This window comes from Stenella coeruleoalba (assembly GCF_951394435.1).
Source record: "Stenella coeruleoalba genome assembly, chromosome: 7".
In the NCBI taxonomy this organism is placed as follows: Eukaryota; Metazoa; Chordata; class Mammalia; order Artiodactyla; family Delphinidae; genus Stenella; species Stenella coeruleoalba.
In genome coordinates this window covers 101,169,019-101,182,797 of record NC_137153.1, presented here as the reverse complement: position 1 = coordinate 101,182,797, position 13,779 = coordinate 101,169,019, and the positions used below count along the sequence as shown (strand labels likewise).

The window sequence follows — 13,779 nt, the reverse complement described above, 5'->3', positions numbered from 1 at the left end:
CCAAACTAACACAAACAGTAGGATTAAAAAATATGTGAAACTATATCATTTATAAATGCATACTTGGGTGAAACTTTAAAGAAAAGCAAGGCAATGATTATCATAAAGTCAGGATTATAGTAATCTCTAGATCTAGGAAGAGACTTCCTCTAGGGAGAGTTATGATTAGAAAAGGAAATGGAGAGCTCCTGAAATTCTTGTAATGCTGTTTCTGAGTAGAGTTTGCATGGATGTTTCTTTAAAATAATTTTTAAACTATACATTGTCTTATGGACTTTTCTACATGCACATTGTATTTCACAATTTTAATTACAGATTATATAAAGGAACATTGTGCTCTTGGTCTCTCCTCTTTTTCATTCCTTCCTCCATCCTGATGCCTGAAATATAGATACTGTCACCTGAGACCATGAAAACAAGGATCACAACCTAGGAATATCAGAGTAATGAGCTGGAAGGTAAGTCCCTGAGGACTTTGTGAGGACAGCTGCCATATCAGTTTTGAAGCTTTTACCTCTATGCTTCATTTACACGAAAGAGAAATAAATTTTATATTATTTTGGAATATTCTGTTTTTTACACAGCCAAACTTGATATTAACTAATATACCTATACTCAAGAGCTTCAAAAAGACGACCTACTCAATAGAAAAATTGCCTGATCTCACTCACACATACACACACAGACACACACACACACACACACACACACACACACACACACACACAATTCCTGAGCAATTAGTTCCTGGAAGAAGAAATCCAAAGGGCTCATAAACTTCTAAAAAGTGCTTAATCTCAGCAGCAATCAGAGAAATGCAAATTAAAACAAGATAGTATTTTTCACGTATCAGATCAGCAAAAATATTTAAAGAGCAATATATTCATTTCTCTTGAGTATTCAGGAAAATGGTTCCTCTCAGGCACTGTTAACATAAAATGCATAAATTTGGGGGAGGTAAATTGGTAATAGCTATTAAATCTGAAATGGTCTCACTTATGTGAGTCAGCAAAACAACAAAATATATACCATAGAAATAACAGCAATAATATTCAAGACCATATGTCCAAGAATTCTTACTGCGGTATTATTTTCAAGGTAAAAAGCTGGAAACAATCTGTTAAAATCCATCAGTAGTAGAAAGTTTGGATAAATTATGGCACATCCTTACTATGAAATATGTGGCTGTTTAAAAATGAGTTAAATCTGTATGTCTTGATCTGGAAGGTTGTTCAGAATGTATTGTTTAGTGAGGGAAATAAGTAACCCATTTTTATATAATTGGCCAAACTATTTTGTGCATGCATACCTGTATAAATTTGTATGAACATGCAGGAAAGTGTGAAAAGATACACCCCAGATTGTTAATATCATCTACCTGGGAGTTGGGGTGGTAACAGAGATTACTTTTTCTGTATCCATCTTGGGATGGTTTTATTGGTTAGGATGAGTATAACTACTTCGTGTTACTTTTGTAATTTTTGCAAAATTATATTAAAATTGGTTTAAAAAAAGGTATACATCCAAGAACACAGAATAATTAATGTACTTCCATGCCAGATGAACACCTTTACAACTGATTCTTGCTAAACATAAAATCCGTATCGCTGTAGCAAACTGCACAAACCTCTACAACATAGAATGAAGTAGGTAACTTACTGTGGCTTAACCACTGAGTTTCATAATTAGTATTTCGTTAATAATTAACTTGAAAGAAACCCATGTGTTAGTAAAATAAATAAGTCTATGTTACTTCTTGCAATCCTCTGGGAAGGAATCAAAGGCCAAGCTATGTCAGGAAGGCAGGATTAGGAAACGGAAAGAAAGGGACAAGTCTCCTTCCTTCTCAGGTGGATCTAGGGACTCCTAAATGAGTCTGCCGGTGAAAGGGCGGCTGTGATCAAGGTATACAATTTGCATTTCCCCAGTCTAACTCGTTCTTTTCCTGCCCCTCCTCGAAGGTTCTTCTGCTAAGGCATGACCATCACCTAGCCAGACATGTCTGGAGTCACGTTTGCCTCCTCCCTTTTGCTTTCCTTTGCCCCTGAATCTGGCTGCTAAATCCTCTCATCTGCCCTCCGGCTCGCCTCTGCCCTTGTCCTCATCTGGTCCCTCCGCGTTCGGCGCAGCCACACCAAAGAATTTCAGACTCCTGTGGCCGTCGCGACTTTTCACACTGGCTCCTCCGAGCTTCCCGCCACCATCCCCACGGTCACTGTCCCTCTTGTGCCGCGAAGGTTTGCTCACCTGTGAGAACCTCGGCGCTGACCACATCACGTGCTTGGGCCGTCTCCTGCCTGGGCGTCCCAGGACGTGGGCTACCGCAGACGGAAGTGCCCTCATCCCGAGGGGCGGGGCAAGACGGCGTGGCGGGGCGACGCCAGGCCCGGCTGGCCAATGAAAGCACTGAGCGCACGGTCAGAGGTCACGTGTCCAGTGGGCGGGAATTTTCTCCTCGGAAGAGCGGGACGCGATTTCACCTCTGGTGAGAACTCTGAGAGGCTGGAGAGAGGAGGGAGGTAAGGTGTTCTCGAGCTGAGGGGAAGAAAAGGTCGGGCTGGGGCTAGAGTATGGCGGCTCCGAAATCTCTAGAAAACAGATTTGTGAGGCCCGGCTGATGTGGTTCTGTGGGGACAAGACCCCAGAACCAGCGCCCACCTAACCTAATTGGGCAAGAATAGAGGGTGTGAAGGGAAGAGAAAGGCCAATAGGATTTCTAGCCACTAATTAGGTTGCATAGATTAAACAACCTGAGAATATCCGTGAACCTTACCTCCTCTGCGATTTGACAATGGTGAAAGTGTGGTTTTTGTGCAAGGAAGTGAGGAAGGGAAGAAATCTCCCGATGCCCGAGGCTGGTGGAAGGAGATGGGAAGCCTGCAATCCACCCTCACCTCTGTGTGATCTTAAGTAATCTTGGGAATAATATTCCATTTTATATTTGTACGCTGTAAATAGATACAATTTTTATTGTATCTATTCTGCCTCAATAAAGCTGGGTGGAAAAAACTAACTTCTCTAGCATTGTGCATAAGAGCCTGACCTAATGATTTGTATGCATTTCAATTCTGACCCATCAGAGTCCTGTCAGGAGGTAGCACAGGAGCAATAAAATTTTTAGGAATATGTAAGGAAAACTATTTCAGGAATTGCTGCAATTCAGAAGTTGATTATTTTAAGATACCTTCTCTCTAACCATGATTTTGCTTGTTTTCCCCCTTGTCTTGGATTTTAGAAGTAAGGCCAGTTTCTCTCTCTTCATGTCCACCCACCGCTATGAGATGGATTCAAATATCTATAATGCAATGAAATACAGTTGACAGATGAAAGAAATTTTATGAATGTATATGATGTCCGGTATCTTATTTAAGTACTATACATTTAGCATGAATTTAAATGATTAACTTCAATACAACAGTAATTATTGTTTAATGAAGTTGATGAGAGTGATGAATCCAAAGCTGATAGAATATTAGGCTTCACAAGAAAGGAAAATTTAAGATAAACGCTGACAATAAACTGAATGGATATACTAGGTAGAGGTGGTTGATTTTTAACTTTTTCTACTATCGGGCACATTCAAATAATTTTTCCTGAAAGTGCAATATCAAGAAGTAGAAATTCTAGAATCAATATTTACTTCAAAGATCAGTGATACTCTGTATGGAAAAGGTATGGAAGTACAATGATTGGAAATATTTCCAGAGAAGTAATCACCAGTTAGAAGATGCTTATGTTGGCATTAAGAGTGAAAGAGGGCACCAACACTATGTGTTCCCCACACTTGTTGATATCACAGAATCTAACAACATTAAAAAGTTTTCACATAACTTATTGGGTTTGTTTTCATTGAAATGCTTATTATAATATCCAAAATGTCTTCTGATTCATTAGTGAAATAAAATAATTGTGCTCTATATTAAGAAGTTTTTACTTAGATTTTTAACCCAGTAATTGAGTAGTTAAGAATGTTCACTTGACGATAACTGAAAATAGGAATAGATTCATAGCCAATTAACGTAAATGAGATCTTCAGTTCTTCTGGAGAGCAGTTTTACTATTTGGAAATAGGTAAACCTCAAACAGATTTTAAATGATAATGAAACTAAGCAAGACCATTTGGATTAAAATGTGTATTTCATTCACTGAAAGCTTACTGACAAACTACTACTGTATGGAAACTTCTAGTTTATATCTGAATTCCCAAAAACATTTTAAATGATTGATCAAAATGCTAAGAACTTTCTGGTAAACTGGACTGTGTCCTAGAGTAAATATTCTAAGCTGTAATTCCTCTGATTCTCACGTAAATGAGAACCATTTTGGACTCATTCAGCATTCAAAATTTATTGAGACAATCTGGGACTAGCAGATGCAAACTATTATATATAGGATGGATAAACAACAAGGTCCTATCGTATAGCACAGGGAGCTATATTCAGTATCCTGTGATAAACCATAATGGAAAAGAAAAAAAATTTACTTCATTAGGTGAATTTGTTGATTTACTAATAATGACCCAATGACCTAAAAATAATATACTATAGTTGCTTTATTCCAAATGAGCTAGTAGGTAATTCTAACTCAGGCTTTTTATTTTCTAAGAGAGTGGAATTTTCCAAATCCTACTCCACTGAGCACAGTTTTGCCCTTTTTCAAGACCACTTAGGAAATACAGTTATCCTGAGAAAATCACTATCAGTCTTGTGAACCCCAGCCTCTTTTGCAACAAAATGATCACATTAAATATATTGCAATCCACCAGCTAGGAGTTGTATGGATAAAATAGTATGAAAAATATATGAACAATTTTATACCAATATATATTATTTTCATATTAGATTTAAATCACAGTAATAAATGTTATTTTCATAGTTAAATTTTTATCATTGAGAGCCTTTTTTAAAATGAATGAACCAATGGTTTGTGATTAAGAATGGTTTTCTGCTCCTGGCTTTGCTGTTTTACCAACATTTACTTTTAATTTTTATATTTCCGGACGTTGTAATTTGTACTGCTTCCAAAGAAAGAAGACATGTTTCCAGCATTCAAATATTGCGCAATAGACTATTCATATGAGGTAGAGTATTACTGGCTCACTACCTGTTTACTGAAAATTATGATATAAAAATGTTATCTACATTCACTATATGATTATGATTATTTTTCAGTAGTCCTTAGAGTAATCCTTAGTCTAATTACTTTGAAATTCATTTAAAATTACTTTCCACTTTTAATATACTTTAAAAACGCTACTTTGGGAAGGAAATTATTGACAATTTAACATGAATTTGAAGCTGTCAGCAGGAAAAAAATATAGAAACTCTTGACAAGTTTGGACTGCTTTTATGAATGATCTTGAGCGATCTTGAGAGGAGTGGGGAAAAAGCAATCCCAGTTATCTTTATGATAAAATGACAGTAACAATATGTATTGGCCACTTACTATGGGCCAGATACTTCGCTCTTTTGATGGATTATATCATTTGATCACTTGCTCTTTTGATGGATTATGTCATTTTGATGATCATAACTACTCCATGAGGAAGATACTATTATCTTATCAGGTTTTACAGTTTTACAGGTTAGAAAAATGGTGTCTAGAGAAGTTAAATAGCTTGTACAAAACTGAAATTCAAACCAGGCACATCGTTAAGAAACTAATTAAGGACTTCCCTGGCAGTCTAGTGGTTAAGACTCTGCGCGCCCAATACAGGGGACATGGGTTCGATCCTGGTGGGGGAACTAAGATATCGCATGTCACGCAGCAAAAAAAAAAAGAAAGAAAGAAAAAAGAAACTAATTAGAATAGTTGTCACACAACAGTTCATAGTTCTTATGATCTTAATTAACAAGTTAAATTTTGGTTTTCTTTATAACCTTGACCCCCATCTATCAGGAAAAAAATTGCTCCACTATAACTAAAACTGTGTTATATTTTATAGGAAATAAAAAAGGTATATAGGTATCTTCAGGTTTTCTTATTCCCTCATAACCGAGGAAGGCAAATGTATCATTATAACACATATATGGTAGGGAATCAGAGGTCATCGTTACACAAATATTTATGAATGTATTATCCACTTGCAAAATTAGTCTATACTCAAACATCCTCACACTTTCATCCTCACCAATGGTATCTTAGTTTCTTGCTGGTATCTTAGTTTCTTGCCATGATACAATACAGATATACTAATCAATGGCAAATCTTGCAAAAGATACTGGGTTTTGTAAAGTTCGTGAAAACAGTGTTGAAGAACCACTCAAATAACAGGTAAAGTTATTATCAGACGAAGATTTTACAAAATTAGACCAGATTACAGACAAGAGAAAGAGAATGGTTTGAATATCAAAGGAGTCAGAGATGCCTTGGGAAAATTTGATTAAATCTTCAAATATTTTCTAGAAATATTTATGATCAAAGGTGAAGTAATGACTAGTATCATGCATATCGTCATATAACACGGTTTTGAGGGAAATTATGACAAAAAATCAGTTATAAATATAAGCTAACTATGAACAAAATTTCATTAAATATAAATTTTAATTTTTATAACTTTATTTCATTTTTTAGACAAAGTTCTAATCAAGCTTTTCTTTCCTTTTTACTATGAATCTTTGGTCCTCATTTTATATAAATTACTTTAACTGAGCTTTTCTTTGTACCATTTATTCTTAGATAATGAAGACCTCTTATTTAATATGTTATTATACCTTCAGCAAACATAAAACTCTTGGGAAGTAATGCAAGAAACTATTATTTGTCCAAATACGTAGAATAATGAATTCTGTGGGAAGTTGAGAGTCACTGAGGGACGGCTTCATAGAGGAAATATTGCTTAAGATGAGCCTTGAAAGATGAATAGAATTTTGATAGCTAGAGAAGAGTATCAGGGCATTTTTCAGAGGCACAGTGTAGACCACAGTGTTGATGAGGAAGTGACCACTAAATGTTAACGGGGTAGTAATTGATCTATTTAAAGACTACAGTTAGTATTAAAGAGTAATGGGAAATAAAGCAGGAAACTAAAGGCAGACCCAAGTATAGAGAATTTTGATTTATAAGCTTACTTAACTGATTTAACATCCTTTTAAGGTTTAATTATTAGATTTTTTAAAAAATTAGTAACATATTTGCTGGATGTCACAAGTGAAACTGTGCAAAGATGTAGAAAACAAAAGTTAAGATAGCCATATTATACTGTTAAGTGAAAAACAGCACATTGCTAAATGGTATATAAATGATGTGATCCCATTTTTTTTGTCACACGTGCACACACACACACACACACACACACATATTTTAGCCTAATCTAGAAAAGAAAGTATCTAGGAAAATACACCAAACTATTACTGATATGACTAGGGACCTTGACTTTCTCAGTTATGTGGTTCTGTGTTAGATATTTTATAGTAAGCATGTATTACCTTTAAATAAAAATAATATAAATTTGAGAGAATTTTAGTATTCTGAATATTGACAGATAAGTATTTTAAACCCACTATATATTAAAAGATTTTATAATCTTACTTTCTTACATAGAATGTAGTTAGAAAGAAGTTTTGCAGAGATGCTTTATTGCTTCGAATCCCTTCATGTTTATATCAAGATGAAAATTATCCTGCAAGAATTACTGATAATAAATTTAGGAAGCCATGGACAAGAGGTATGTTTTATTTTTATTTTTTAAAAATTTATTTTTAAAAGTGTTTCAGAGTTTAGCATAATAAATTATTAAGAAAATGCAGTGATTTTCTCATTATATAAAAGTGTATTCATATCAGAATTCCAAGAAGTTTACAAATTAATATTTTTATGACAGAATTTAGGTGACAAAGTAAGGAATTGGAAAGTTTATACTAGATATGAATAGAATAAATAAAAGATATGTAGGTGATGAAGTCTTAAAATATTCTAACATTGTAACATTTGTTGTACTATAATAGGATCTTGTTCAACTGTAGGAAGGCTACTTTAAGTTGTAATAATACACTGAATATAAAACTATTTTTAAATGTATATGTACAAAATACCATCTTTTGCTTTTATCACGTCATAGACAAGAAAGACTAGCCTCCCTGGAGGATACAAGTCAGTTAACGACATTTATTTACCCTGTATTCTGTATAGGCACCGTTACAGGTGCTAAGAACACAGTTATGAATAAGTCATAGAAATAGTCCCTGCCTTCACTGGGTTTTCAGACAGGTAAGGAGGATGCAACAATAAAACCATTAAACATGTAAACTAATATTTGGTATTGATAAATGTATAGAGAAGATACATAGTGTAATGTTACATGAAATTTCAGGAGTAGGGAATGCTATTTCCTAAGATGGTTAGGGTAGGACTACAATGAAGAGGTGGACATTTGAGTTGAGATCTGAGTAATAAGATGGCAGCAGCCATAAAAAGATATAGGGGAGAAGCCTTTCAAGCAAATGCAAAGTTCCTGACTCAGGAGTAAACTTGATGTGTGTAAGGACCAGAAAATTAGGCCATCGTTAATGAAAAAGGGGAGATCTGACAAGTAGGCAGATTCTGAAAGATATGAGGCTTTGAAGGCCATAAGATGGAGTTTGTTTGTTTGTTTTTTTATATTATGGCTGATATGGTAAGTCATTGGACAGTTTTAAGAAAAAGTGGCATAACCTGATTTTTGCATTAGAAAAACCATTCTTGTTGTTTGGAGGTTGGAAGGGGTAGGGATTGGGAGGCAAGGGTAGAGGCGAGAAAATCAATCAGGAAGCTACTGTATGGTTCAGAATCTAGACTACTAGGTGAATCTATACTCTACATAAAAGATGGTACCTTAAACTAGGCTTATAGTAATAAAGATGTGAGAAGTGGTTGAGATTGGGATAATTTTAGAGGTCCAGCCAACAGTGAGAGGGTTAAAAAAAAAAATAGAAGAATAAAGAGTTTCTTCTAGGTTTTTGACCTGAGCAACTGGTGGATGGCAGTGCTATTTCCTAAGATGGGGAAAGGCTTGTGGGGAAGCCTATTCGTGGCTGGAGTCAATAGCTCTGCTTTGGCCAGGTTAAAATGCCTATTAGGCATCTAAGTGGAGACATCAAGAGGCAATTGGTTATATTAATCTTGAGCACAGCTGGAGTTTCAAATTGGGGTCATTGATATGTAGATGCACATTAATTTGTAGAACTGTATGAAGTCACTGAGAGCATGAGTATAGATAGAGCAGAGAACCTAGGACAAAGCGGTAGAACACTCCAGCCATTAAAAGGCTGATATAGAAGGTGAAACCAGCTAAGAAGACAAGTGAGGTAGAAAAACCAGAAGAGTGTGGTGTTGTAGAAGTCTAAAGAAGAAAGTGTTTCAAGAAGGAAGAAGTGGTCAAAAGCATTGGTCCCTGTTAAAGTGTCAAGTAAGATGAGAATTGTGTGTTGACCATTAGCTTAATTAAATGTAGATCGTTGATGACCTTGGTAAGAGCAGTTCCACTGGAATATTGTGTATGAAAGCCTGATCAGAGTATGTTGAGAAGAGAATGGGAAGTGGGATGTGAGATGGTAGTTATAAACAACTCTTTTGAAGAATTTTGCTATGACGGTAAATAGAAAAATAGAGGTGCATTAGCTGAAGGGAGAAATGGGGTAAAGAGTTTTTTTTTTAGATGTGCGAATTAAAAAAATATATGTGTGATAAGGAAAGAGACTATAAAATGTTTGTCTGCCAATGGAAATAATCTTGGTAAAAAGAAAGAAAATGATGATGCAGGAAATAAAAAGGATAACTTAGTAAAAGAGGATAATATCAAGAGCGCAATGGGAGGAGTTGGTATTAGAAGCCAGGATGGTTCTTCCACTATGATACGATAGGAAGGCAGGGTTTGTAGGTACTTATGGTAGTGAGATGTTAGAATTGGTGGTAGAAGATGAGGTCGTTCTTTTCTATTTATACTAACTTTTTGTGTGGAGGCAAGGACATAGAGAGTGGGTAGGGGGATGAGTATCAAAAATTTGAGGTGGGGGGAGTGTCAAATAGTTGTCCTGAAGAATGAGAAAGTCAGTTTTATTAAGAAGGATATTAAGATGAATTACCATTATCATCTGTCAATGTTGGATGCCCATTTAAAAGTTATGGTCAAAATCTCAAGTGAGCTTATTCAGAATGGCTGGGGTTTTTTTTTCCCAAATAATTTTCAGCTGTTCTAGTGTACATATACAAAGTGAAGAGTAGGGGGTTTCCTAAGTTGGTATAAGGGAAAGAGAGGCAAGGGAATTAAGAGTCTTTGTGAGGGAGTGATTGTGAGACTGGCCATGGAACCTAAGCTGTATGAGAAAGGAAGTGAGGACATGAGGGAGGATGAATATATTGTAAAAATGGAAGGGTCAGTGGATTGAAGGTCTCAGTCAGGTTGGAAATAAAGTAAAGAGTAGCTTTCATCAAATGCTTCTCTAAAACTATAGAAGGAAAAAAATGAGTTAATTATTTTTCCTAATTCTTTTCCTTTTCTTCTTTTTAAAAATAATAATAACAATAACACCAAAATTTATTAGGCATTTACACCATGTCAGGCACCATTCTAAGCAATTTACATGTCTTATCACATTTAATCTTTACAACACTATGAAAAGGCCATTATTGTTCCTAATTTGTAGATAAGTAAACTGAGGTAGAAAGAGGTTAAGAGATTTACCCAAGATCATGCAGTTAATAAAGTAGCAGTATAAGTATCTAGGCAGGGTGATTCCAGAACCTGTATTCTTAACCACTAAACTTTTATATTTTCAGTGAGGCACAGACTCAGATGTTCAGTTATTTGTTCAAGGTAACAAGAATAGTAAGAGCTAACTCTTAGGTAGAATACAGGTCCTTTGCCTCTTCACTCAGTTGCTGCTTCTGACACTAGCATATGACGTGGTTCCTCTCCTCAAGGAATGAAGGGTCTAATTTGGGAGACAAGCTATAGATACAAATAAAATTTTAAACTATGACTGTATATGATTAAGTACTGAAGTGAGTGCCACTGACAATATTATGGCCCTTCAAGGCCCTTCAAGTGAGGGCCCTTCAAGGCCCTCACTCTATGTATCAGAGTGAGCTGGAATGGTAAATAAAGGCTTTATGAGAAGTTACATGAGCTGTTGAACAGGATTATCTGGGATGGTAGTGCTGTATAAGCAAAAGAGAGGCTGTATAAATGAGAATGCTCTGTTCAGGTGATATTGTTCTGACTGTGGTAGAGCGGGTTTTTTTAAAATTTTTTAGTGGGTGTTGTAATAATGAGAATGATTATTTAAGTATTTGGAATCTGGTATAACTTGAAAAAATTACATTTGTGAACAAATAAAGATAACACCATAATGTAAAAGGTGAATGTTTGGCTTCCTTGTATTAAGTTTAAAAGAAAATTCCAGAAGCTAACGTTTACCATTCTCCTTTCTAGTTTCAGCTGTTTCAGTTAGTGAAATGACAGAAATCTCACTCTTGGATCAATGGAAAGCAAGTCTCTTTGTGGAGGAGTTCCCTGCGAAGTATGTATCCTTAATCCCAAATTTCCCCTTTACATCTAGAAGATGAATAGTAAATTCTCCAGACAGCTAAGAGAGAAGATCCTTTCCTTTACATCCTCACAGGTTTTCTTCTTTTATCCAAAAAACAAGCCCTAGTCTGAACCACAAAGGAGGGGTTAATCGAAATGATTTACAGCCTCTTTTCTATCTTTTCCTCATTTGTCACATATTAACAGTTTTCTATGCATTTGTATTGGAAAAGAGAAATAAAGCCAAGACGGTATTATGCTTTTAACAATAAGTAAACTTTTGGTGGAAAGTGTCTATAAAAAATCCTTTATATTAAAATCAGTCTTTTTAATCCCTGTAGTAGAAATGCAGATTAAGGCTATTTTCTAACATACTTTGTCAAAATGTTATTTATTATTAGTTCACTCATTCATCAGATATTTATTGCATACTATTCTGTATGCTGGATACAGGATAAAAAATGAATAAGATACAGTCTCTACTCTCAAAGAACACAAGAAAATAGGGATAGAGATTTATAAATAAATAATTACGATAGAATGTGGGAAGTACAATGCCAGAGATAGGAACACAGAGCATAATATGAGGAAGAACATCTAACCCATTCTATGATGTTCAGGTAGACATAAAGTAGAGATTTTAGTGCAAATGTAAATAATTTACTCTGCTGCTTCACTTCATGCAAAGAGTACTGATCAGACCCAGGAAGGATTTAGTTATTGTTCAGATTTCCAGTTTTAGTAATTTAAGTTTTCCTCAGTTACTCTTGAAAGAAACAAATAACCAACTTAAATGTGTCCAGCCTCTAAATACAGAGAAGCCCAATTTACTATTTCTGTCATCTAGGAATTTGAAAATCAGATTAGGAAGATAATATATGAGCAGAAAAAAATTAACAATGTTAAGAATTAAATGATAATATAAAATGACCATCAAAAGGTCTATCACAAGGTATAAGGTCACTACAAAGTATCTATCACATGACTAAACCCTAGAGCAGGGAGGAAGCAGAAAAGTGTAGTAAAAAGAGCTCTGCACTATGAAATAAAAGATGTGGACTTGATTTGAAAAGTCAAGTAGTGACTCAACAAGTCATTTTCTCTCTCTGATCCTCACTTTCTGTATCAGTATAATGATGATGAGTCAGTGTTTCTCAAACTTTAATGTACATATGAATCGCTGAGGATCTTATTAAAAATGGAGATTCTGATTCAGTCAGTCTGTGTTGGGACCTGAGATTCTGCACTTCTAATATGCTCTTAAGTGTGCTGATGCTGCTGGTCCAGGAGCCTACTTTGAGTTACAAGATACAAGATGCTCTCTAAAATTTCTTTTCACCCTAAGAGTTAGATTGGTAGGGCTGTGCCTTTATAAGCAGGAGAGATCAGCTTCACAAAGAAGTAGGAACTGAGCTTGAGCTGGACAAAGAAGGATAAACTAAGTTGAGAGAAAGCATTTCAGGCAAAGGAAACAGCCCGTCTGAATAGAAGCAAAAATGTGCAATAATTACTCAACAAAGGCAATGATCAGGCTCAAACAAAGGATTCCTGTATGAGAGAAATGCGAGGCCCTGAAGCAATGGGCACCCCATCATAACCGACCCTCCATTTTGCAGTACCAAGATCATGTCCATGGCAAAGAAGGTGGAATCTGTGGCACCACGTAGAATAAAATTTGTATTTCTCTGCCTCCCTGTAGCCACGTGACTGAGCTTTTCCCAAAGCATATAATCAAAAGACGCTTATGCAATTTCTGAAGAATGTCCTTAAAAGGAAATGGTGTGTTTTTCTCCTCACTTTTCTCCTTTCTGATGTTATGATAGATTACAGATGTAACAATTGGTTCCAGCAACCACCTTGGAGTATACAGGATAAGAACTAAATCTAAGAATGGCAGAGTGGAACAAAAGAAGCCTCAGCCCCTGATGAATTGAAACTGTCTCACTAGCCATGACCTGCTAGCCTCGAGACTTTTTGTGTGTGTTTTAGTCATCATTAATTTCAAGTTTGTCTCATGAAGTGAAATTTAATTTTTAATAGCCTTTACTTTTTAGATCACTTTTTGGTTCACAGCAAAATTGAGCAGAAGGTTTAGAGATTTCCCACATCAAAATTTAATTTTAAATTCGGGAGCTTTGTTACCTAATGGAAATTAAGAATAAACATTCTGATCATTAGCACTACCTAGATTTCCTAAACCTTGCTTTTCCTCTCTTTCTCACCTCTGTTTCTTCCTCCTGTTTTGTTACTTCTTAATATTGATTCTAAGACCT

At 35.5% G+C, this 13,779-nt stretch overlaps 1 protein-coding gene across 1 annotated transcript in view; it reads left to right on the top strand.

Moving 5' to 3' along the window:
• The first annotated feature begins 2,443 nt into the window (after nt 1-2,443).
• Nucleotides 2,444-13,779, top strand: part of SHOC1 (shortage in chiasmata 1) — a 91,393-nt gene continuing 80,057 nt past the window's right edge. Inside the window, exons 1-4 of the mRNA XM_079925835.1 lie at nt 2,444-2,519; nt 5,027-5,080; nt 7,543-7,666; nt 11,411-11,498. Of these exons, the coding sequence (XP_079781961.1) occupies nt 5,036-5,080; nt 7,543-7,666; nt 11,411-11,498 (257 nt within the window). The 5' untranslated portion in view covers nt 2,444-2,519; nt 5,027-5,035. The remainder of the gene's footprint in view (nt 2,520-5,026; nt 5,081-7,542; nt 7,667-11,410; nt 11,499-13,779) is intronic.